This window comes from Rhododendron vialii, chromosome 5a (assembly GCF_030253575.1).
Source record: "Rhododendron vialii isolate Sample 1 chromosome 5a, ASM3025357v1".
In the NCBI taxonomy this organism is placed as follows: Eukaryota; Viridiplantae; Streptophyta; class Magnoliopsida; order Ericales; family Ericaceae; genus Rhododendron; species Rhododendron vialii.
This window is the reverse complement of record NC_080561.1, coordinates 9,887,687-9,910,129: the sequence shown is the minus strand read 5'-3', so window position 1 is coordinate 9,910,129 and position 22,443 is coordinate 9,887,687. Positions and strand designations below refer to the sequence as shown.

General features: G+C 39.1%; 3 protein-coding genes across 5 annotated transcripts; 2 read left to right on the top strand and 1 right to left on the bottom strand.

The window, feature by feature from the left end:
- Positions 1-269: 269 nt before the first annotated feature.
- On the top strand, positions 270-9,533 carry LOC131326325 (pentatricopeptide repeat-containing protein At1g09220, mitochondrial-like). Of its 3 annotated transcripts, none has more exons than XR_009199974.1 (3): positions 4,999-7,304; positions 8,634-8,755; positions 8,884-9,533. XR_009199974.1 is itself a non-coding variant. In XM_058359072.1 (2 exons), exon 2 carries the CDS (start codon positions 5,677-5,679, stop codon positions 7,051-7,053), a length of 1,377 nt encoding a protein of 458 aa, XP_058215055.1. In that variant the 5' UTR covers positions 270-843; positions 5,669-5,676; the 3' UTR covers positions 7,054-7,515. The 3 variants fall into 3 exon arrangements, 1 of the variants encoding a protein (XP_058215055.1); XR_009199973.1 differs by having other exon boundaries at positions 4,999-7,363; XM_058359072.1 differs by lacking the exons at positions 8,634-8,755; positions 8,884-9,533 and adding an exon at positions 270-843 and having other exon boundaries at positions 5,669-7,515.
- Positions 9,534-10,433: 900 nt separating this feature from the next.
- On the top strand, positions 10,434-13,711 carry LOC131326324 (bi-functional coumaroyl CoA and feruloyl CoA ortho-hydroxylase Diox4-like). The gene is made up of 2 exons (XM_058359069.1): positions 10,434-10,773; positions 11,990-13,711. Exons 1-2 carry the CDS (start codon positions 10,522-10,524, stop codon positions 12,032-12,034), a joined length of 297 nt encoding a protein of 98 aa, XP_058215052.1. The 5' UTR covers positions 10,434-10,521; the 3' UTR covers positions 12,035-13,711.
- Positions 13,712-17,725: 4,014 nt separating this feature from the next.
- On the bottom strand, positions 17,726-21,482 carry LOC131325955 (protein DMR6-LIKE OXYGENASE 2-like). The gene is made up of 4 exons (XM_058358474.1): positions 21,135-21,482; positions 20,155-20,342; positions 19,152-19,479; positions 17,726-18,324 (listed from the first exon to the last, which is right to left on the bottom strand). Exons 1-4 carry the CDS (start codon positions 21,384-21,386, stop codon positions 18,055-18,057), a joined length of 1,038 nt encoding a protein of 345 aa, XP_058214457.1. The 5' UTR covers positions 21,387-21,482; the 3' UTR covers positions 17,726-18,054.
- Between the last annotated feature and the right edge of the window lie 961 nt (positions 21,483-22,443).

Sequence of the window (22,443 nt, the reverse complement as noted above, 5' to 3'; positions counted from 1 at the left end):
TAAAATATTTTGTTATGTGCGATCAAGTATATAACGATAATCAATTTACTTCATTTTTTGCACGAATGATATAATCACTCCCACATAAAAGATAGACGGTTCTGATTTTCAAAAAATAGCTCGGACGGCCCTCGAGTAATGTATTATAGGACTTTACGAGTATTTTCCGCTATTTGGTGGCATGGTGCACACAGATTGTGGTGTGACATATGCACATAATCACACCCACATCTGGGGTATACAGTACATAGAAAGCGACCGGCTGCTAGGGTAGCGGCCCACAACCACAACTCTCTCGTCTCTCTCACTCTCTGACTCTCATCACAAAGGCTCAAAACCTTCCCTCACCAAACCGCCGTCGTTCCGTACATCCCGCCGGAACACCACTCCCCGGACCACTCCCAAGCCCCCGCGGCGAAAACGAAGTCCCCTCAAAAACAAGAATTTGGAGGAAAAAGGATGAAACGCATGAAACCCCTGGTTCCGATCAGATTGAAGAGCAATTTTTAACAAGCACCAATTTTCTCTCTCTCTCTCTCCAACAACGGCTCACCGTTCGACTCAAACGCCGCTGTCGCCACGTCATCGTTGTTGAATCCAAATCGGGAGAGCCTTCCTTGTCCGCCGTCGAGTTCTTCTTGATCAACCTCTTTCGGGACTTCGTTTTCGACTCGGATTCCTTGCAGATAGGCGTCGGCGACTGCTCAAAACCTTCGTGTTTCAGTTCGACGGGGAGCCCGAGTGTAGTCCTCAGGTGTTCCAGATCCAGGGGAGTATTCGGCAGCCGGTTTTCACTTGCAAGTTCAGCTTTCGAAGCAACGTTGATCGGAATCAAATATCCAGGTCAGTAAATTGTTCTTGTTTTCATTTCCTTGAAATGCTCTGTCTCTGTTGATTTCTGTTTATTCCAGTTTTCCTTTAGATATTTAGTTATAAAATGTTACTACTATTCATTGTGTTTTGGTGTTCAAAAGTTGAGATGTTGAATTCGAGCTAGCTTTATCGTTCAATTCAAGGTCCTGTAACTTAATACTGCATGCTCAGTCCCCTTCTTGCTTTCTTTTTCTTCTTTTTGGACTTCTATCGAACCTGTTGTAATTGTAGATAGTCCATGTTGAAGTGGGGTTCTCAGAGCAGTGCAATCAGGACATTTTTTGTCACTTGATTCTGTGATGTATTCGTGTATGTTTTCCCGATTGTCGAACTTGAAACAAAAAAGCACTCTCGGCGCATCATTATCTGTAATAACAAAAAATATACATATTTATATACTTATACTGTATGTATATGTATATGTATATGTATATGAAACGTTTTTCAACTTTCAAGGCCGAAGAAAACGACATTTGACTGCCAAGTGGCAGCACATCGTCCAGTAGTCATTTCATCCACATGAGAGGAGAGAGGGAGTGGAGGGCTTTATACCCAAAGGAGTGGGACAAGCAAAGTGAAAAGCAAAGAGGAGGAGTTGTATTTCAGTCCCATATCGTCCAGATTACAAACTTCCCTTGGAAAAAATCTTATATATACTGTGAGCACCCAAGCCACGACTGCGGTCCTTTACACGACGCCATTACCGAGCTTACTCGAGTCAAGCTCGAGCTGGAAGGTTTAATTGCGAGCCGAGCTCGAGCCAAGTATATTTTTGGCGAGCCAAGCTCGAGCAGCTTAGAACTCGGCTCGACTCGGCTCGATTACACCCCAACTCAAAATACTCAAGAATGTTACTCAATTTGGCCTCAAACACTCGTCTTCCATACTTTTAAAACTATCCACTGCATGCTTTCCCATTCTGTGCATTGCAAACCCAGAGATAATGGATGTCCATGAAAATAAATTCCTCCTCTTGGCATCCATGAAACCAAAGACTTTTACCGCACTCTCCATGCACCCCCGCACTTAGAGTACGCATCTACCAGCAAATTCACAACTCGAATACGAGTCATTGAACCCGCTTTTCTGCCCATAAGCATGAATTGATTGGCAAGGCTCAAGACACTCAAGATTCCATATAGCGGGAAAAATCGCCAGGACTGTAATTTGAGTTGGTTTAATACCCTTTCCAACCATAGTCCGAAACAAGGACAAAGCCACCTCGTGCTGGTTCATCCGTGCATACCCATCAATAATACCAGTCCACGAAACAACATTCTAATTTGGCATCCGGTCAAACAGAGAACGGGCTAGGCCAAGCTCCGCCCCACTTGATGATGCCAGTAATCAAGGCATTCCAGGTGATTGAGTTCCTATTAGACATTCGTTGAACACTTGCTGGGCTTCGACCAAAAACCCACAATTGGCATGCATGTTGACCAGAGCAGTTTGCACGTAGAGGTGGGGTCGGAACCCGGCTTTTATAGTGAGGCCGTGAAGCTGAGTACCCAAGTTGGGTTGTTGCAAGATGGCGTAGGCCTTGATGAGAAAAGAATAGGCAAGGTGCTGGTGAAGTTGGAGGTGTTTGAAGAGCTGTATAGCTTCTTCAGGGAAGGAACCAAGGGAGTAGTGAGGAATTTTTTCAGAAGCAATAACAAGTTGTGCGTGGATTTGTTGAATGACTTCGCGTCTTGCTATGTGCTTGAGTACCAGAGTTTGCAAATAGTGCCTGTCTCTCATGGCAATGACTGATTGGCAACAAAACTTCAATTTTATACAGCTTGTATTACTTCGGCAGAAGGTATCCTGGGATTTTGGTCCGACGGAGCCAACTTAAGAAACATACTAGCAAATGAGCCCGTGCCTAAGAGCACTTGTACAAAAGTACAAAAGTAAAAGTATTGACCAACGATAATATTATAAAACCTTCTTGCACTATCTAACACGAAAATCCCGTACTCTCAATTGAAGACATTACTCAATAAATCAAGCAAACACAAACTTTAAATAAACACAAAATATTTAGTCAAAGAATTTTGAAGATGCTATTCAAAATCACGAAACATTTATTGAATGACTATCACTAAATAGTAAATACATTGTCAAACAAATCATTCATAAACCTTAATTATGCTGGCTTTGGTAGGTTTGCAAGGCGTGAAGGTCAATTAGTCAGTTTACAACACAATTAGCCAAGATTTAATTTTGTTAGACTGCCTTGTGTTGTGGGCAATAGCAGATAGATCCTTTCGGTTGATGAGAGAAATACCACCTGTCTTTTACCCAAAATGCTTTAGCTTATGCTTTGCTACACCTCGTTTGTGTGGATTCGTTTGCTTGCATTCTTGGTTAATTTGACATGATATGTGAATAACTTCTTGTCCCAGAGGACTACTCAACTGTAAAGCTTGACAAACCAGAGTTGGGGGGTTGCCGTGCCTTGAGGGACAGAAACCTGATGTCTCAGGGCAAAAAGATAAAGTCCCAAGCCTGGAAACTTGGTCCGAAATGTTCACTTGAAAGATCTCATCGCGTAATATGGCCTTGCTAAAAATCAAGTCGATCGAACATTGATAACTTAGTGAACGAATTATCAGTTTTAAGTGCTGTTAGCAATGTCTAAAATATTTAGCCCAAAATTTAGTCAAAAAGAGTTATTTGTTCACTAGGTTATCGATGTTTGATCGACTTGATTTTTTTGCAGGGCCATAGTACGCAATGAGATATTTCAAGCGAATGTTTCGGATCAAGTTTTCGGGCTCGGGACGATATTATGTTGCCCCGAGACAGGTGGTTGCTGTCCCTCAAGGCACAACAGCCCCCCTAAGTCCCTTTCCTTAGATGAGCCTTTAAGTTAAACACAATGCTATTGTACATTAACCATCTCTTCTATCTATAAAAGGAGAGCCCGTTTTGGCATGGACAATAAAATGAAGCTGGCTCACATATTCACTTTTCTTAGAAGACCTCGTAAGTTAAGACAATTCTATTGTACGTTAAACCATTCAAAAACTGCAGCCTTTTCAACCACTTCCCGAATCTCATGTCCAAGTGTTTGATCAGCCAACTTAATAGTGCATTTTTTAATGGAAAAATTTGTAGAGAGCTCTTGCAACGACAATTTTTTTTTTTATTTTTATGCATAAGGTATTGCTTAGAAGATTTGAACACGCATTGCTTGTGCACCCAGTGTATCTCTCTCATGCATGAATTACTTGGAGATCTGTCCATTTTAGTGATCCTTGATCCATTTCTTTTTCCCTTTTCTTTTTTGAAAGACCTACTAGTCATATAAGTATTGTAGTGAAAGATACATCTTTAGATAAACGGGGCGGTTCCGGGGACCCTTAAAAAAACCCCCTCAAGTTCCCATTCAAATTTTGATAATCCGAGCCGCTCAATGTAATCAGAACGTGATTTTAAGGATACCTGCGAGAAATCAACAAAAAAAAATGACCGAGAAGAGCTTCATCCGAACAGTTTTTTATTGAACGGTTCAATAAAAAACTGCTCAAATCAAGCCCTTTCCGGTTATTTTTTTTTGCCAATTTCTCTCGGGCACTCTTAAAATCACATTCTGAACACATTGAGGGGCTCGGATCATCAAAATTTGATCGGGAACTATGAAATTAAGACTTGGGGGGGTTTTTTTATAGGGTCCCTGGAACCGCCTTGAAAAATAAATATATAGAGACTTTCCCATGGTTAAAAAAGAGAAATGATATAGGTACCGACCATGGAGGAGAGAAAACGTACCGACGGCCGCCGGCGGGCCGTCTCCGGCCACCGGACGGCCGATCCGAGCCGTCCAAAAATTCTAAAAAAAAAAACCGATGGGGCCTACGCGAGAATTAATGGCATCCGAGGTGTGTAAAGTACTTGATCCGAGCACCCTTTTTTCTTGTATATATGTATATACGTGTATATACACACAAAAAAAGTGCTCGGATCAAGTACCCTACACACCTCGGATGCCGTTGATCCTCGCGTAGGCCCCATCGGTTTTTTTTTTTAGAATTTTTGGACGGCTCGGATCGGCCGTCCGGTGGCCGGAGACGGCCCGCCGGCGGCCGTCGGTACGTTTTCTCTCCTCCATGGTCGGTACCTATATCATTTCTCGTTAAAAAAACCTAGATGGCAAAATGTACAAATTTTGACAATTTATTCTTTTAGATGAGTGAAATAGAAAGAAAATGGCACTGAGATAGGTAAGCAAGTCTTGTTGTGTTAACCTTGAGGTTCGATTTGCATTTATGCAGAGTTCGAAGGTGGCGGTGGAGGTCACTGCTTGTAGATACTCTTGGCTATTCTTTTCCTTTGGAATGACTCCCATTTTTAAATTTCATAGTGTTTGTTATTGGTACATCAACTCTGGTTACATCGGACTTAGTGGGTAGCCCCAAACTATGTATTAAATTCAATAGGCTTTATGAATGATTTGTTTGACAATGTATTTACTATTTAGTGATAGTCATTCAGTGAATGTTTTGTGATTTTGAATAGCATCTTCAAAATTCTTTGACTAAATATTTTGTGTTCATTTAAAGTTTGTGTTTGCTTGATTTCTTGAGTAATGTCTTCAATTGAGAGTACGGGATTTTAGTGTTAGATAGTGCAAAAAGGTTTTATACTTTTATCGTTGGTCAATACTTTTGTACAAGTGCCTTTAGGCATGGGCTCATTTGCTAGTATGTTTCTTAAATTGGCTCCGTCGGACCAAAATCTTGGCTCTGCTAGTGTACCTTCTGCCGAAGTAATACAAGCTGTATATAACTCAAGTTTTGTTGCCAATCAGTCATTGCCATGAGAGACGGGCACTATTTGCATACTCTGGTACTCAAGCACATAGCAAGACGCGAAGTCATTCAACAAATCCACGCACAACTTGTTATTGCTTCTGAAAAAATTCCTCCTGTGACAACTGCAACAATATGGAACTCTCTAATCAGACACTACTCCCTCGGTTCCTTCCCTGAAGAAGCTATACAGCTCTTCAAACACCTCCAACTTCACCATAACCTTCCCGTCTCCTTCGACAGCTACGCCTATTCTTTTCTCATCAAGGCCTGCGCCATCTTGGAGCAACCCAACTTGGGTACTCAGCTTCACGGCCTCACCGTAAAAGCCAGGTTCCGACCCCACCTCTACGTGCAAACTGCTCTGGTCAACATGTATGCCGATTGTGGGTTTTTGGTCGAAGCTCAGCAAGTGTTCAACGAAATGCCTAAGCGGAACTCAGTCACCTGGAATGCCTTGATTACTGGCATCATCAAGTGGGGGGAGCTTGGCCTAGCCCATTCTTTGTTTGATCGGATGCCAAATCAGAATGTTGTTTCGTGGACTGGTATTATTGATGGGTACGCACGGATGAACCAGCACGAGGTGGCTTTGTCCTTGTTTCAGACTATGGTTGGAAAGGGTATTAAACCAACTCAAATTACAGTCTTGGCGATTTTTCCCGCTATATGGAATCTTGGGTGTCTTGAGTCTTGCCAATCAATTCATGCTTATGGGGAGAAAAGCGGGTTCAATGACTCAGATATTCGAGTTGTGAATTCACTAGTAGATGCGTACTCTAAGTGCGGGTGCATGGTGAGTGCGGTAAAAGTCTTTGGTTTCATGGATGCCAAGAAGAGGAATTTAGTTTCATGGACATCCATTATCTCTGGGTTTGCAATGCACGGAATGGGAAAACATGCAGTGGATAGTTTTAAAAGTATGGAAGACAAGTGTTTGAAGCCAAATCGGGTAACATTCTTGAGTATTTTGAGTGCTTGCAGTCATGGGGGGTTGGTCGAAGAGGGTCTTGAATTTTTCAGAAAGATGGTCAATGAGTGTCTAGTTGAACCCGATGTTAAGCACTACGGGTGCTTGATTGATATGTTGGGCAGGGCAGGTAGGTTAGAGGAAGCAGAGAAGATGGCTTTGCAGATTTCTCCTGAGATCACTAATGTTGTGATTTGGAGGACGTTGTTGGGAGCTTGTAGTTTCCATGGCAATGTAGAGATGGGAGAGCGAGTTATGAGGAAGATACTAGAGATGGAGAGGAGATATGGTGGCGATTATGTGCTATTGTCCAACTTATTTGCTGGCTTTGGTAGGTTTGCTGATGCCGAGAATGTGAGATCTCAGATGGATGAAAGAAATGCCACTAAAGTTCCTGGCCTTAGTTTGGTCTGATAATAAAGAAAAATTCATTCAAGTTTTCTTCTACAGCAGTTTCACAGCCAGAACACCCTGGCAATCAACAATTTTGTTTGACGACCATGGTCTCTAGCAAACATTGCCGATTCGAGATCCTTTGTTTGCTGAGCATGGCCTGCAGACGACCATAACCAGTTCCAGTATTTTGTTGACTTTCCGTTGCGATATTTGACATCCTGAAGCACTGTTTCAACCTGTTGCAGTACACACTGATGCAAATCAGAACGGTTAGTCCACACTGATGCAAATCAGCACAACCGTTCTGTCATCTCTTGCACTCACTTGGGTAACAAACATTTCACCTTAAGTTTCTGTGTTTTGTTTTGCTGCTTTACGTACGGTGGATAACTCTAGGTTTTCCTGCTTTCAGTTTTGTATTGCTTGTGTAGACCTCTTTAACTTACAAATAATCAACAATCAGTGCATGCTTCTTCTCCCCTTTCAACTCTGTTTGCTAATGTGGTTTCCATGCTATCTTCCGTTAGACGTGGTAAATGAATAGCAATCTCTAAACAACTGGATTTCTTTTCTTAAAATAGTGGCTGCAACTCGTTTTTCTAGCTTGGTTTGGTTGCCTCTAAGTTACCTGATTACATGGTTTCTTTGTTTGCTCAGTTTGGCAGACGAATGTTACTCTAAATAATACATTCTAGACAGCTAATGATAATTCAAGCTCTACTCATTTGAATAATTCATTTACATGTATACACTATCCTCTCTCTCTCTCTCTCTCTCTCTGGGTTGTCGATGAGCCCTATATTCTTGAAATTGGTGGTGGCTAGAACTTGTTCAAACCCCCAAAAATCAGGGTTCCAAGTTGAAGAGAAATTGAGGGTTTTTTGTGTTCAGTTTTTTTTTCTATGCTTTTAGAATTAGGCATCTTTACGAGCTTTTCACCGTCTTATATTACTGCAATGATGTTCAAATACTTCCTACCTTTCTTTCCAAGTCTTTTTCCTCTTGCTACTTGGCTAATTAAATGCAGGGATTTCTAAAAGGATTCCTTGCCATCTTCGTAAGTCGTCATTTTTTTATACCACATTCCCACTGTTTTGTCTAAGATACGTGGACACGATAGCATAATGCTGTGCAATTCCAACAAGTTTTGTTGATATTTAGTTGACCCTACACTTGTCAAAACTGTTGAGAGGGAGTCTAGAGTCTATAACTTATGCGGTTCAGCCTAATAATGAAAGGATATAAAACCTTATAGTATGAGTAATTCTATTTGGACAAATAGTTAGACGCAATGATTATTACCATATATATATATATATATATATATATATATATATATATTCCAAGTGGTTTTGTATGTCTTTATCTTTTGTTAGGTTTCAGTACTTGCAGGTCTGTGAATGAAGATTTGATTTTGTAGTTTTGTAGTTTTCCTTTATTGACTGATTGTGCATGGACTAACCAATATTTCATGGACTCATTTTGTATTTCAATGGATAAAAAGGTGATACAGTTTAGTAGTTTTTCTGTCTTATTGTTTTGTGAGCAATACTTGGAAGTGATGTTTATTTTTGCTGATCTACCTTTTTTTTAACCAGTAAGTGATGTTTTCGTTACAATCACCATCGTCTCTGATGTCGCCGGACTCTATTCCGTCAGCAATGCCTCCTCCATTGCCAAAGCGGACGACAAACTCAGATGGCCAAATTGATTTTGGAAGGTATCTGCCCATAGTTTAAGACAATTGACATTGTTTTTTCACAATAGGTGAACATTTTATTAAATCAGATTTTATACACATGCATTGCATTTATTTAATTACTTGTAATTTTATTTCCAATTTTGTAGAGATGTAAAAGAAGAAAAAGAGGTATGGAGTGGAGACAGTAAGAAGAACAAGAGGTATTGAGTGGTTCTTCAAAAAAAGAGAGTGATGAGATAGATACTAATAAGGAACGAAATGAGGCAACATAAAATTGTGAAGATAAAGCTAAGGAACCGAAAGTGGGGATGGAATTCGACACACCAAAACGAAGCTTATGTGTATTACTCAAGATATGCTAAAGGAAATGGGTATGGTGTAGCTAAAAGAACGTCGAAGAAGGGAAGAGATGGAAACTTGAGGCATGTAACTATTCAATGTAGTTGTGGTGGAAAGACAAGGGTGAGAACGAGCAACCCGGTCAAACCACGGCCACAAACAAAGACCGAGTGTCCAGCTTGCCTTAATGTTGCTTTATATCCAGATGGAAAGTGGAGGATAAACTAAATTGCCTTGGAGCACAATCATGAACAGTGCACGGGAAACTTAAGGTTTTACAAGAGCAATAGGGTACTTGATTAACATCTGAAAAGAAAGCTTGTATTGAATGATGAAGTCCTGATTAAAAAGGGAGTGATTTACTGATTTTTATAAAATATAAATAGAACAATTATTAATAAATTCATTTTCCTTGAAATAAGAGATCCTATTGGCATGCTTGCTGTAGTAGTCAGAATATATTCAATATTATAACTTTATATTCTAGTTAATTTTATACGATAGATTTTTTAGTAGATGTGGATAAAATTATTTACTCCTTTCGTCCCTTTTTAAGTGTCTTGCTTCGTAACTTCAACTTATTAAAAAAACATCATCCTTACATTTTTCACATCAATTTTTTCCTTCACTTTCCCTACTTACCCATCATCATTACATTTTTATTCACTAACTTTTCAAAATAAAATCTACTTTTAGGGACAAAATGGACAATGCACCAACTTTTACCCTCCTAACTTTACAAAATGGACACTTATTAAGGGACAGCCCAAAATGGAATACTGGACACAAAAAAAGGGACGGAGGGAGTATCATATATGTGAAATTGTAATTAGGCGACAATAATTTAGCTGAAGTAAAAGCTAGTGGTGCATGCTAAAATAATATACTAATTAAAAATTAACTTTTGGAATTGTAAAACTCTAAAATTTGGTTCGAAAAGCACTCCAAATCCAGTTTCTTTGGAGCCTGTCTTAAATCGCTTTCCAAATTATAGGAAATTCCTAACAATCATTCTACAAACACACACAAATACAAAGGAGTGTGTGTGGGGCCCACCATCTTTGTGAGTGTGTGTATAAGTGTTTGTGTATTTGTAAAATTATTGAATCCCTTGAATCCCAGAATCTACTGATAAGGATTTTTAACAAAATACTAATAGCTTCTTTTTAAAAGTTTCAATTTTCAAATATGCTTTTGCATTATACGCAATGCATGACAAGACCCTACAAACAGAAATGGTGCAAGGCTTTGACTAGTTTCCCAACTTTCCCCTTCTTTAATCAATGTGGTACCAAAACTCGTCCAAATTCAGTCCCACTCTGTTCTATAAATTGCACTGTTAGATCAATAGCATTTGAAACAATCTTTCGAAACAAATTATTTCAGCAACCCAAAACAGAGAAATTACTAACTAGCTAGCTAGGTACATCTTCCAAACCATAACTATGGTGGATGTAGCGGATTCAGCTTATTTTCATGCCACTGAACACAGGCCCAAGCACGCCATCACCGAGGCCGAAAACATACCACTGATCGATCTCTCGGCCAAGTCCAACCTTTTAGCTGATATAAGGGACGCAAGCAAGGAATGGGGATTCTTCCAAGTTGTAAACCATGGAGTCCCACTAGAATTGCGCCGGAATATTGAGTCGGCGGCGAGAGAGTTCTTTGCGCAGTCCAAGGAGGAAAAAGGGAAGGTAACAATCTAATTTCACGCTCGAAATTTCTCGAATAGTGTACCATTTTTAGAGTCTTAGACAATGGTGGAGGCAGGATTTCCAACTCTATTAAAAATTTCCTTAAGAGTTTAATCAAATGGTTAAGGTCAGATTATTTATTGTTTGGAGAGATGATGGTAGAAGATTGTTGGGCAAAAGTGCTGCTTTCTAAGTATGGATAAACGAGTAGATTTAAAAGGAGTATAGACTTAAAAGGTGTTTGGGGCCACGCAGGTCCAGCCCAAAGATTTCCAAAGCCTTAGGCGGGTCTTGAAAATGGGGCCTCTCATTTTCTAGTAAATCTATTAGCTGTTCGATATAAGAAACAAGGTAGTTTTGTAGTTTAGTACCTCAAGACGTGAGTTCAAGCCCCGAAAGCATTGTTTTGAAACCTTTTTTTTTTGTGTACAAGTTGCAAAATTGTGGCGTTAAAAATTGAAGGAACCAGGGATCGAACTCGCAATCGCTCAATACATGCGCGCCTTACCACCGTGCTACATAGCATAGTAGTAAAGTACGTAGTGATCACATACATAATATTTAGTATATTCTACTATTTAGGGGCTCAATTATTGCAATCAGTCTCAAATGAGGGAGTCCGCATTTTAGTTAAAATGCGGACCTCCTCATTTCTTCCATTTTCCACTCGAATTTCGATGATCCGAGCCGCTCAATATGTTTAGAACGTGATTTTAAGAGTATCCGCAAGAAATCGGCAAAAAAAATGATCGGGAAGGGCTTCATCCGAGCAGTTTTTGTTTGAACCATTCGATAAAAAATAAACAAAAACTGCTCGGATGAAGCCATTCCCTATCAATTTTTTTGCTGATTTCTCACAAGTATCCTTAAAATCACGTTCTGAACACATTGAGCGGCTCGGATCATCGAATTCGATCTGAAAAGTGAGGTCCGCATTTTATTAAAATGAGGTGGTCCTCATAAGAGCCGGACTACAATTATTGGGCCCAAAATTGGAGATCCTAAGCGGTTGCCTAGTGAGCCTATGTCCAAAACCGAGCTTGGGCCCATGCACTTCTACGAGAGGGAAGCATTGCTCGTGGTGCAAAGAGAAATCTCTTGTACGTATATGGAGTATGTTATAACATACCTATATAATAATAATAATAATAATAATAATAATATAACCTACCAAATTAAATTTTCTTGTTATTTGAATTTACCTGTACTTGGACAGGTGAAGAGGGATGAAGAACGTTCGGGACTGGAAAGAGGTGTTTGATCTTGCCGTTGAGAGTCCAATGGTGATGCCGGTTTCCCATGATCCCGATGACAAGGAGCTCGTGGAGTTGCATAATTGGTGGTTGGGATACCCTCCTAATTTCCGGTAAGAATCAAGCTATAGCTAGTTTCTCTCTAGCTAGTCCACTTGGTTTATCCAATTCAGACTTGTGGGACCATCATGGGCCTCGCTCGAATGGTATGATATATTGTCATGTTGTAGATTGCTATAATTAGATTGTTAACTATCAATTCATTTAAAAAATTAAGATGAAATTACACGAACACCCCCTCATCTATTCAGTTTAAACACGGACACCCTCTAACCTTTAAAAATGTCCATACACACCCCCTCATCTTCTACCGTTACCCAAGGAGCACCCTTCAGTTTGAGTACCGTTTGTTGCAAGGCACATGTCAATACTTTTGCCAAATTTTAGACAAAAATGCCCTTTAATGGCAACATATACTCAGTTGCCTTTCATACCTCATTCCTCATTCTCACTCTATATCAAAGATACCCAGTTGCCGTTTGTAGATCATCACCCCTCCGCCGTTTGTCGATCATCACCCTCCGCAGTCAATCATCACGGCCCTCCTCCGTACATCGTCGATCTTGCTCTCTCTGGGCGCAGGTCTCTCTCTCTCCCCCTTTAGTACAACTTTCATCGAAGATGTTCGCTCATCTGTTAGAGAATGAAAATGATTGAATATTGATTTTTTTTTCTCTTTTTGTGATCTGGTTCGGTTACCCATTCGGTTTGAGGGTTACCCGAAAACCGAATGGCTCGGTTATGGTTTCCTTCTTCCCTCCCCGTTCGGTTATCGGGGCGGATATGAGTGGTACTTCGGTTTCGGGGATCGGGGACGGAAAATCCAATATCCGCCCTGAATGCCATCCCTAACTAGACTTGCTGTGAGGGTGTAAGCGAGTCAAGTCCAGTTCATTCACTAAATAAGCCTTTATAAACAAGAAAGCTCAAGCTGTCTAAAACTCAAGCGCGACTCAATTACTAAACAAGTCGAGTCAAACCTTGAGCTGCTCACGAGCAGCTCGGTTTGTTTGCAGTCCTATGCACAGCACACCAATGGCCAATATGGGACCCACTCGAAGCCCAGTTATTTGATATAAATCTTACTATGTCTTCATCTCGACGAGTAGTATTCATGCAACATTTCATTAGGATCAGTTGAGCATCTATAACCATGTGATCAAAATACATTTATCTTACCGTTCATTTTCAAGCAAGGCCAGTCCAATGTATTTGGGTGCCCAAGGCCTGTTATAAGAATAGTGCCCTAAACACTTGACAATTTTTATGGAAAAATAAATAAATAGTCACTGTACGAGAAAGCCAAAACTATAGTATTAAATCCCGTTGATTGGAGTAGAGGGCTTTATACGTGAGCACTTTGTCAATTAAGCCTTTGCTCTGTCAATGTGGAACAAACAAGTAGCAAAACAAAGTCTCTCACCTATAGTCCCACACAAAGTTGTCAATACCGTACCGGCCAGCGTACCGTTTTCACTACTGAAATGGTATGTACCGGTACCGGGCTGTATCCCGGTACCGTTCCGGATTTACCGCAATTAATATTATATATATATTTAATATATATCTACCATTTTGCATAATTTTAAGTATAAACATAAACAAAATGTTTAAAAAAAAGAAAAGAAAAAGAGAGAGAAGGTAATTTTGTACCAGCCGGAACACCGGAAAATGTTCGAAACAGACCGGTATCGTCCGGTACATCCGGTATTGGCCGGTATTTCAACCGGAACGGATCTCTAGTGTTTGTGTTCCGTTTAAGCACCGGTACGGAACAGATTTCACAACTCTGGTCCCACATTGTTAGTTGAAGAAAACAATGAAGACAAAGAATCTTTTATAAGTAGAAAGTTATACAGCCTCAGTATCAATGCTCTAGGGACTGAGCCTTGCTTTTGAAACTTAGACCGAGCCTTTTCTAAAAAGAGTCCTATCCAACTAAAAAATGTCGATACTTGTTGCCCACGTGTTGCATTTATGTGCAGCCACTCTGTGAGCAAGTGGAACAAGTGGAGTAGAGGGCTTTATAGATGAGCACTTTACCAATTGAGCCTTTGCTCTGTTGACGTGGGACAAACAAGTTGCAAAACAAAGCCTCCCACCGATAGTTCCACATTGCTAGTTGAAGGAAACAATGAAACTGAAGGCAAAGAAAGTCTTTTATAAATAGAAAGTCCTACAGCCTCAGTACCAATGCTCTAGACACTGGGCTTTGCTTCTGAAACTTGGACTGTTCCTTTTCTAAAAAGAGTCCTACCCAACCCAAATACTAAAAAAAAATTGGGGTGTTCCAAAAATTGGGCATTTTGGAAATGCCCAAGGCCCAAGCCTTGTGGGCCTTGTGTCTGGGCCCGCCCTGTTTTCAAGTCTTGTTCCCTAGCCCTAGGGATGATATTCACTCATGTCTTCTTCTCAGCAACATATTGGAGCATAGGAATACATGCCCAACTGGAAACCCTTCCTTTGCCACATTGATCTTGTCTTTTATCGTACCATAAGTATCCTAAACATGCTTAGACCATACACTTGCTGCAAAAAAATTAAGCACCAATTCACCATATTTCATACCAAATCTATTTTATTTCCCCCAGAAATTTTACGGGAACACACTGTCCGAAAGCTACAAAAAGAACGAATTTCCAACCCTAACACAAATTCAAAAAGTATCATATATCCAATCCTTCACGAGAGCGCAACAGTGCGGCTGCCGGCTGTATAGAATCCAAACAGAGATCAGGAACAGTAAAACAATGAAGAACGTATATTTTGGTGGAATATCAAGCAACCGGCATGGAGGTAGAAAGAACTAAGTATGTCAGGTATTGGAGCCCGTCCTGAATTTTGCCCACAGTTGTGGCTATGAAATATGGTGATTTAGCTGAAGCTTACGCAGCAGCCATAAAAGGTGCTAGTGCCGAGTCGCAAGAAGTTCTTCTACAGAAGTCTATTCAGGAAAAAGCCGATTTGTTGACCAAAAACTTGTTCTTTTTTTAATCAAACAAAAACTTATTAAGTTTCTAAACAGTGCTTCTCTATACAACTACTTTGTAAAATGCCTAATTTTAGGGGTGGCAAATTGAACCGATACTCATTATTTAACACAAATCCATCCATTAGAAAATAGGTCCAACCCAACCCATTTATTAGTTGGGTTAGAATGGGTCCAACTCATCTAACCCATTTATTAATTGGGTCTTAATTCGGTGAATTTAAATGACCCAATAAGTCATGAATATTGCCCAACAAAAAAAACCTTCATGAAACAATCTCCTCCCTCTCTTGCCGACAGGCGACACCGAGTGATCTCCATAGCTGATCTCGTCTTCGTTACTAGTATAACTTCTCCAATTTCCTTGCATTTCGTCTCTGTTTGTTTGTTTCTCTCTCTAGAATTTGGAAATTGCTTATTTGGTTAAGCTCACTCCCAAACTACTAGTCTACTATGATCTGAGCAAAACACCCCTTTCTTTGGCTCCACTCGAGATTTAAAACTATGATCTGAGCAGTTCATGTTATACATCTGGCCAGGGGTGCAAATGAGCCGAGTTTTGTAGTGTTTAAGCTTGGCTCTTAACGAGCCGAGTTTTTTGAGTCGTGCCGAGCCGAGCTTTAGAGTGTTGAGCTCGACTCATTTTTTACACAAGCCTAAAACTTGAGCCCGAGTTCAACTCGATTACTAAACGAGTCAAGCCGAGTCAATATGATCCTAGCCTCGAATTGCTAGCAAGCAACTCGGTTTATTTGCAACCCTATATAATCCGGGAAAGACTGATGAACATAAATGTAAGAACTAATTCGACTGAATATATATAAATAAGAGTGTTGCTATTGGTACATATAACATGTACATATAATGTACATATAGATTTTGTGGGGTCCAATTCGGGTTTCATAAAGATGATTCGAACCGCTCATTATTTTTAAAACATCTTTTTATGGAGCCCTGTAAAAAATCAGCTCAACCCGATATCGGTAAGGATTTTTTCTGAATTTGTAGGGGCGAAACTAGGCAGTTAAGTAGTTTCGCCTCCATAAATTAAGAAAAAATCCTTATCGATATCGGGTTGTGCTGATTTTTTACAGGGCTCTATAAAAAAATGTTTGAAAAATAATAGGTGGTTTGAATTATCTTTGTGGAACCCGAGGTGGGCCCCACAAAATTGATATGTACATAATATGTACATTTCATATGTACCCCTAGCATTTTTGTATAAATAAAAACATGACCAAACAGTATTTTTATTCCATAAAATCTGGCGGTTAGTAAATTTTAATTCTCATTGTATATAATTGGGTTAATGACGTTCAGGAAAAAAAATGTAATTGGATTAATTGGCGGGTCGAGTTTGATTTTAAATAGATGGGTCTGGTCTGGTATAGATAATTAGGTGGTGTTCCGCTTTTAGAAAAAGTACTTTTTTTTCAAACGGAGGTAATTTCAAACTCAAATATAATAAAAATGAAAAATATTTTTTTAATTTTTTTGCACCGTTTAAAAGATCTCAATGAGATCTATCAAACAAGATCCATATTGGTAGAAAAATTATTTACGTAAATATATGATTTTTGAGCTTGAAATTACCTTCTTTTTTTAAAAGTTCTTTTTTTAAGAAACCGGAACACCACCTAAGCTCATAACTAATGGGTTCTAAATGGGTCAATGACCCATTAAAGACCCAACCCACTTATAACACCCAACCCACTATAACTTATCCAATTTGACCCAAACCCGTCTATTTGCCACTCCTACCTAATTTTAACAATTAACATCACGCTGTAAGTTACATAAAATTGTACGACTAATTAATTAGCCCATGTATAGCACAAGATTTGCCGCTAGTTATCATGTAGTACCATGAAGTATTGGGACTGGGGAAGGTGCTGCGTAGCGTGCTGTGCACGGTAAATTGTCGCCGCTCAAGTCTCGCTCTAATGATTGGAATCGTTCATTTCGTAGAGCTCGTCGAGTAGAACAAGTGTACCAAAAATCAGCTTGATCGGATATCATTAAGTGCCTCATCCGAACATTATTATCTTGAAACGAATGGATCCAAAACACTAGATAAAATCCATAGTTTTTTGGTAACACTTAATAATTTCAAGATAATAATATTCGGATGAGACACTTAATGATATCCGATCGAGCTGATTTTTGGTACACTTGTTCTACTCGACGAGCTCTGCGAAGTGAACGTTTTCGATTGTCGAAGCGGCGGTTGTTTTGCCGTGCACAACACGCTGTGGAGCACCTTTAGTGGTATGCAACCATTATAGCATTGCTCGAATAGAAAATGCTAAGCCTCGTTCTGCAACGCTAAATAAGTAATTATTTTTTAAGAAGACAATTTCAAGCTCAAAAATGATGGGTTTATTGAAATCTAAAAATATGCAATACGGATCTTATTTGAAAGATCTCATTGAAATCTTTAATACGGTGAAAAAAAATTAAAAAATTATTTTTCATTTGCATTATTTTGAGTTTGAAAATGTAAAATAAATACTTATTTTTTAAGGAAGGTGTTATGGAACAGGCAACACATTAACTTCTTTTCACAGTCAATATTCGTCAACTGTAAACTATCATACAACTTTGATCTAACAAGATCAATCCCCAACAGCGTTACATGACATGAGATCTGTAAGGAAAAGAAAGCAATGATAATTAAGCTATAAGTATTTATTTGTTCATACAAAGCACTATGGTAAGCTCTAAAACAACTTAATTATATATGGTTGTACACAAAAACAGATAATACAACAACTCAAACACAACACTACTGTTTGTTCGGACCTCTTATTTCTATTCACATCCGGCCACGCAATCGATCGTTACAGTACATACATACATACGCAACACGCCATCTAATTACCATAAGGAAGCTATCTAGCTAGTAGTCGTACAACTAGACGCGCGCAACAGTTTATTCGGACCTCTTATTTCTATTTATTTATTATAGTCCCGGCCGGATTACTCTGCTGCATTAATCTTGAAATCAGAAATTTGGATGTTTTGGACATCCAACTTCTTGAAATTACTGCGCCTTCTAGTGGCAACGAACTTTCCCCAGTTGTAAGGCCTGTACTTTGCTGGGTTATTCTGGTGATGTATCAGCTCTCTCAGGGGCTCCACATTGACATGGTGTGCTGGGTTGAAGAAGAATCCAATTGAAAACCTCTCCCTCTCGGAGTTCACCGCGGCCCTGTGCTCCACACTCTGGTATATGTCATTGCTCAAAACCTGTAAACCAAACAAGAAAAGAAAAAGAAAAAAAAAAAAACCATTTGTTATGGACCTAATGCGTTCGTTGAATGGATGGGCGTCGCATCTCGCTAGCTTCCCGGCCGGGCATTTTTCTGTTCTCCGTAAACTTATTTTTCTTCTTCGCTTTGTGTGTTTTATTCGTCTTTTCTAAATTTTTGTTAGATTCGGGTCATACCTTTTGGATTAATCATCAATCCGACGAGATGAGTCTAAAAAGCACGAAATTATGACAGAAATCCAAAAAAGAGAGAGAAGGTTCTCTTGTTTTTGACTTATTTTTTGTCTTTATTCAAAAAATTATGAGTTTCGATCAAAATTTTATACTTTTCGGCTCCTCTCGTTGCATCAATAGTTCCTGTGGTAGTCATTGGTTTCGTGTGCGGGTTTGGTAAATCTAAAATATCAAAAGTGATTATTTTCCCTTTTCTTATTCTTTTCTTTTTTGGGGTAAGTTCCTTATATATTCTTTTCTTTAATCAAACATTTTCTCAATTCTTGGTAAGGAGAACCTAAATTATTTTTACAAAATAAAATGGAAAGATCAGTGGAAATTAAACAGAAAAGAATGAATCTTTTTAATAGAAAATTGGCCTCTTTTTTTTTTATCAGCCAGAAATTGGCCTCTTACATATCTTCTGTGGTTTTTTGGCATTGGATCCCATTCTTTTAAATTTTAAGTGAGTCCACAGCAGGAGCATATATATAAAATGTCAAAATAATCTAACTATCTTGGAAAAAAAATACTAAGTATAACAAAATCTGAAGAAAACAAAAAACCTTTTCTATAGAGATATTCTGGTTACCTGCATAATGGCACCAAGATTAACAATATATGCATCCGGGATGGGTTCAACTCGAATCCACGCCCCATCTGCTTTCCGCTTCACTTCCAATCCTCCCACGTCGTCTTGAGCCAAAATGGTTAAGCCACCGGAATCCTTGTGCGGACCGACGCCAAGAGCGCCGTCAGGGGTTGGGCAGGGCGGATAGTGATTGATCCTGATAAAGCTTGCATGATCTTTGAAGAAGCCATCCAAATGGTTTTCTGGCAATCCTAAGCTCAAGGAAATGAGTTGCAATAGCTTGAAAGCTAGGTTTTTCACTTCAAGAGCGTATTCTTGGCAGGCCTCCCTGTGGTTAATTGAGCCAATTTACGATGTAGAAGTTAGAAAGCTATATTTTGTCGATACTTTTTGCTTCTTCTCATTTAGTAGTACTTTTTTTTTTTTGTTTCTACGCGCAACTCAGCTGATCTCCCGGCCGATCCTGTCAAAGGCAGGCTCATCCACACCGGGATCAACAGGGAATTCACAAAAAATTACTTTCTTGCGGTCTGACCTCAGGAATCGAACCATGGTCAATTGAGTGTGGAGCAAACTCACTAACCAACCGAACTAAACCCTTAGGGTTAAAAATGAGTGGTATATATTAAAGTTTAAAAGGGTTATCGAGAAATGCCACATTCAAATGATTTCAAACACGATGGAGATAAAGTAGTTCAGATTACAAAACTTCTATTCTTCTAATTTATTGAAATTCGGTCATCTTGCAGGTTTTTGTGTTTCTTTAGATTGTTCGTGATGAATTGCATGGAAGTTCTGCAAACAGTAACTATTGAAGATATAAATAACAAAGTTATAATTAATTTTTTAAATGAGTTGGTAGTTAACAATCTAATTATAGCAACCTACAACATGCATGACAATATATCGGACCATTCAAGCGAGGCACATGATGGTCCCACGAGTCTGAACTGGATAAACCAAGTGGACTAGCTAGAGAGAAACTAGCTAGTTTGATTCTTACCGGAAATTAGGAGGGTATCCCGGCCACCGATTATGCAACTCCACGAGCTCCTTGTCGTCGGGATCATGGGAAACCGGCATCACCATTGGACTGTCAACGGCGAGATCAAACACCTCTTTCCAGTCCCTAACGTTCTTTGTATGTTCAGAGTCGTAGTAACCCAATGGGTTTGCTTCATCCCTCTTCACCTGTCCAAGTACAGGTAAATCCAAATAACAAGAAAATTTAATTTGGTAGGTTATATTATTATATAGGTCTGTTATAACATACTCCATATACGTACAAGAGATTTCTCTTTGCTCCACGAGCAATGCTTCCCCTCTCTTAGAAGTGCGTGGGCCCAGCCCGGTTTTGGACATTGGCCTACTAGATGACCGCCCAGGGCCTCCAGTTTTAGGCCTAATAATTGGGCCCCTAAATTGTGGAATATACTAAATATTATGTATGTAACTACTATGCAGCATGGTGGTAAGGCGCACATGTTTTGAGCGATTGCGAGTTCGATCCCTAGCTCCTTCAATTACGCCACAATTTTGCAACTTGTACAAAAAAAAAAAAAAAAAGGTTTCAAAACAATGCTTTCGGGGCTTGAACTCACGTCTTGAGGTACTAAACTACAAAACTACCTTGTTTCTTATATCGAACAGCTAATTAATATATTAGAAAATGAGAGGCTCCATTTTCAATGCCCGCCTAAAGCTTTGGAAATCTCTGGGCCGGACCTACGTGGGGGCCAAACACCTTTTAAATTTGTACTCCTTTTTAAATCTACACGTTCATCCATACTTAGAAAGCAGCACTTTTGCCCAACAATCTTTTACCATCATCTCTCCAAACAATAAATAATCTGACCTTAACCATTTGATTAAACTCTTAAAGGAAATTTTTAATAGAGTTGGAAATCCTGCCTCCACCACTGTCTAAGACTCTAAAAACGGTACGCTGCTCGAGAAATTTCGAGCGTGAAATTAGAACATTACCTTCCCTTTTTCCTCTTTGGATTGCGCAAAGAACTCTCTCGCCGCCGACTCAATATTCCGGCGCAATTTTTGGGAGACTCCATGGTTGACAACTTGGAAGAATCCCCATTCCTTGCTTGCGTCCCTTATATCAGCTAAAAGGTTGGACTTGGCCGAGAGATCAATTAGTGGTATGTTTTCGGCCTCGGTGATGGCGTGCTTGGGCCTGTGTTCAGTGGCATGAAAATAAGCTGAATTCGCTACATCCACCATAGTTACGGTTTGGAAGATGTACCTAGCTAGCTAATTAGTAATTTCTCTGTTTTGGGTTGCTGAAATAATTTGTTTCGAAAGATTGAGTTGTTTCAAATGCTATTGATCTAACAGTGCTATTTATAGAACAAAGTGGGAGTGAATTTGGACGAGTTTTGGTACCACATTGATTAAAGAAGGGGAAAGTTGGGAAACTAGTCAAAGCCTTGCACCATTTCTGTTTGTAGGGTCTTGTCATGCATTGCGTATAATGCAAAAGCATATTTGAAAATTGAAACTTTTAAAAAGAAGCTATTAGTATTTTGTTAAAAATCCTTATCAGTAGATTCTGGGATTCAAGGGATTCAATAATTTTACAAACACACAAACACTTATACACACACTCACAAAGATGGTGGGCCCCACACACACTCCTTTGTGTTTGTGTGTGTTTGTAGAATGATTGTTAGGAATTTCCTATAATTTGGAAAGCGATTTAAGACAGACTCCAAAGAAACTGGATTTGGAGTGCTTTTCGAACCAAATTTTAGAGTTTTACAATTCCAAAAGTTAATTTTTAATTAGTTTAATTATAGCATGCACCACTAGCTTTTACTTCAGCTAAATTATTGTCGCCTAATTACGATTTCACATATATGATAAATAATTATATCCACCACATCTACTAAAAAATCTATCGTATAAATTAACTAGAATATAAAGTTATAATACTGAATATATTCTGACTACTACAGCAAGCATGCCAATAGGATCTCTTATTTCAAGGAAAATGAATTTATTAATAATTGTTTTATTTATATTTTATAAAAATCGCTCCCTTTTTATTGGCCTACACTTTTTTTTTTTGCCTTTACTTAAAAGTAACTTCAAAATATTAGCAATAACCATTTTTACTCATGAAATGAACAAACAACTTATTAAGTCTAATTAAATGAAATAGTAAAATATATAATTTACCCCTCAAAAAAAGTAGCAATATGTTTCCATTCTTCCCATATATGGTTATTTGTTTATTTTTTACTCTGTGCTTTCGTTTTCAAAGGAAATACTCCTCAAA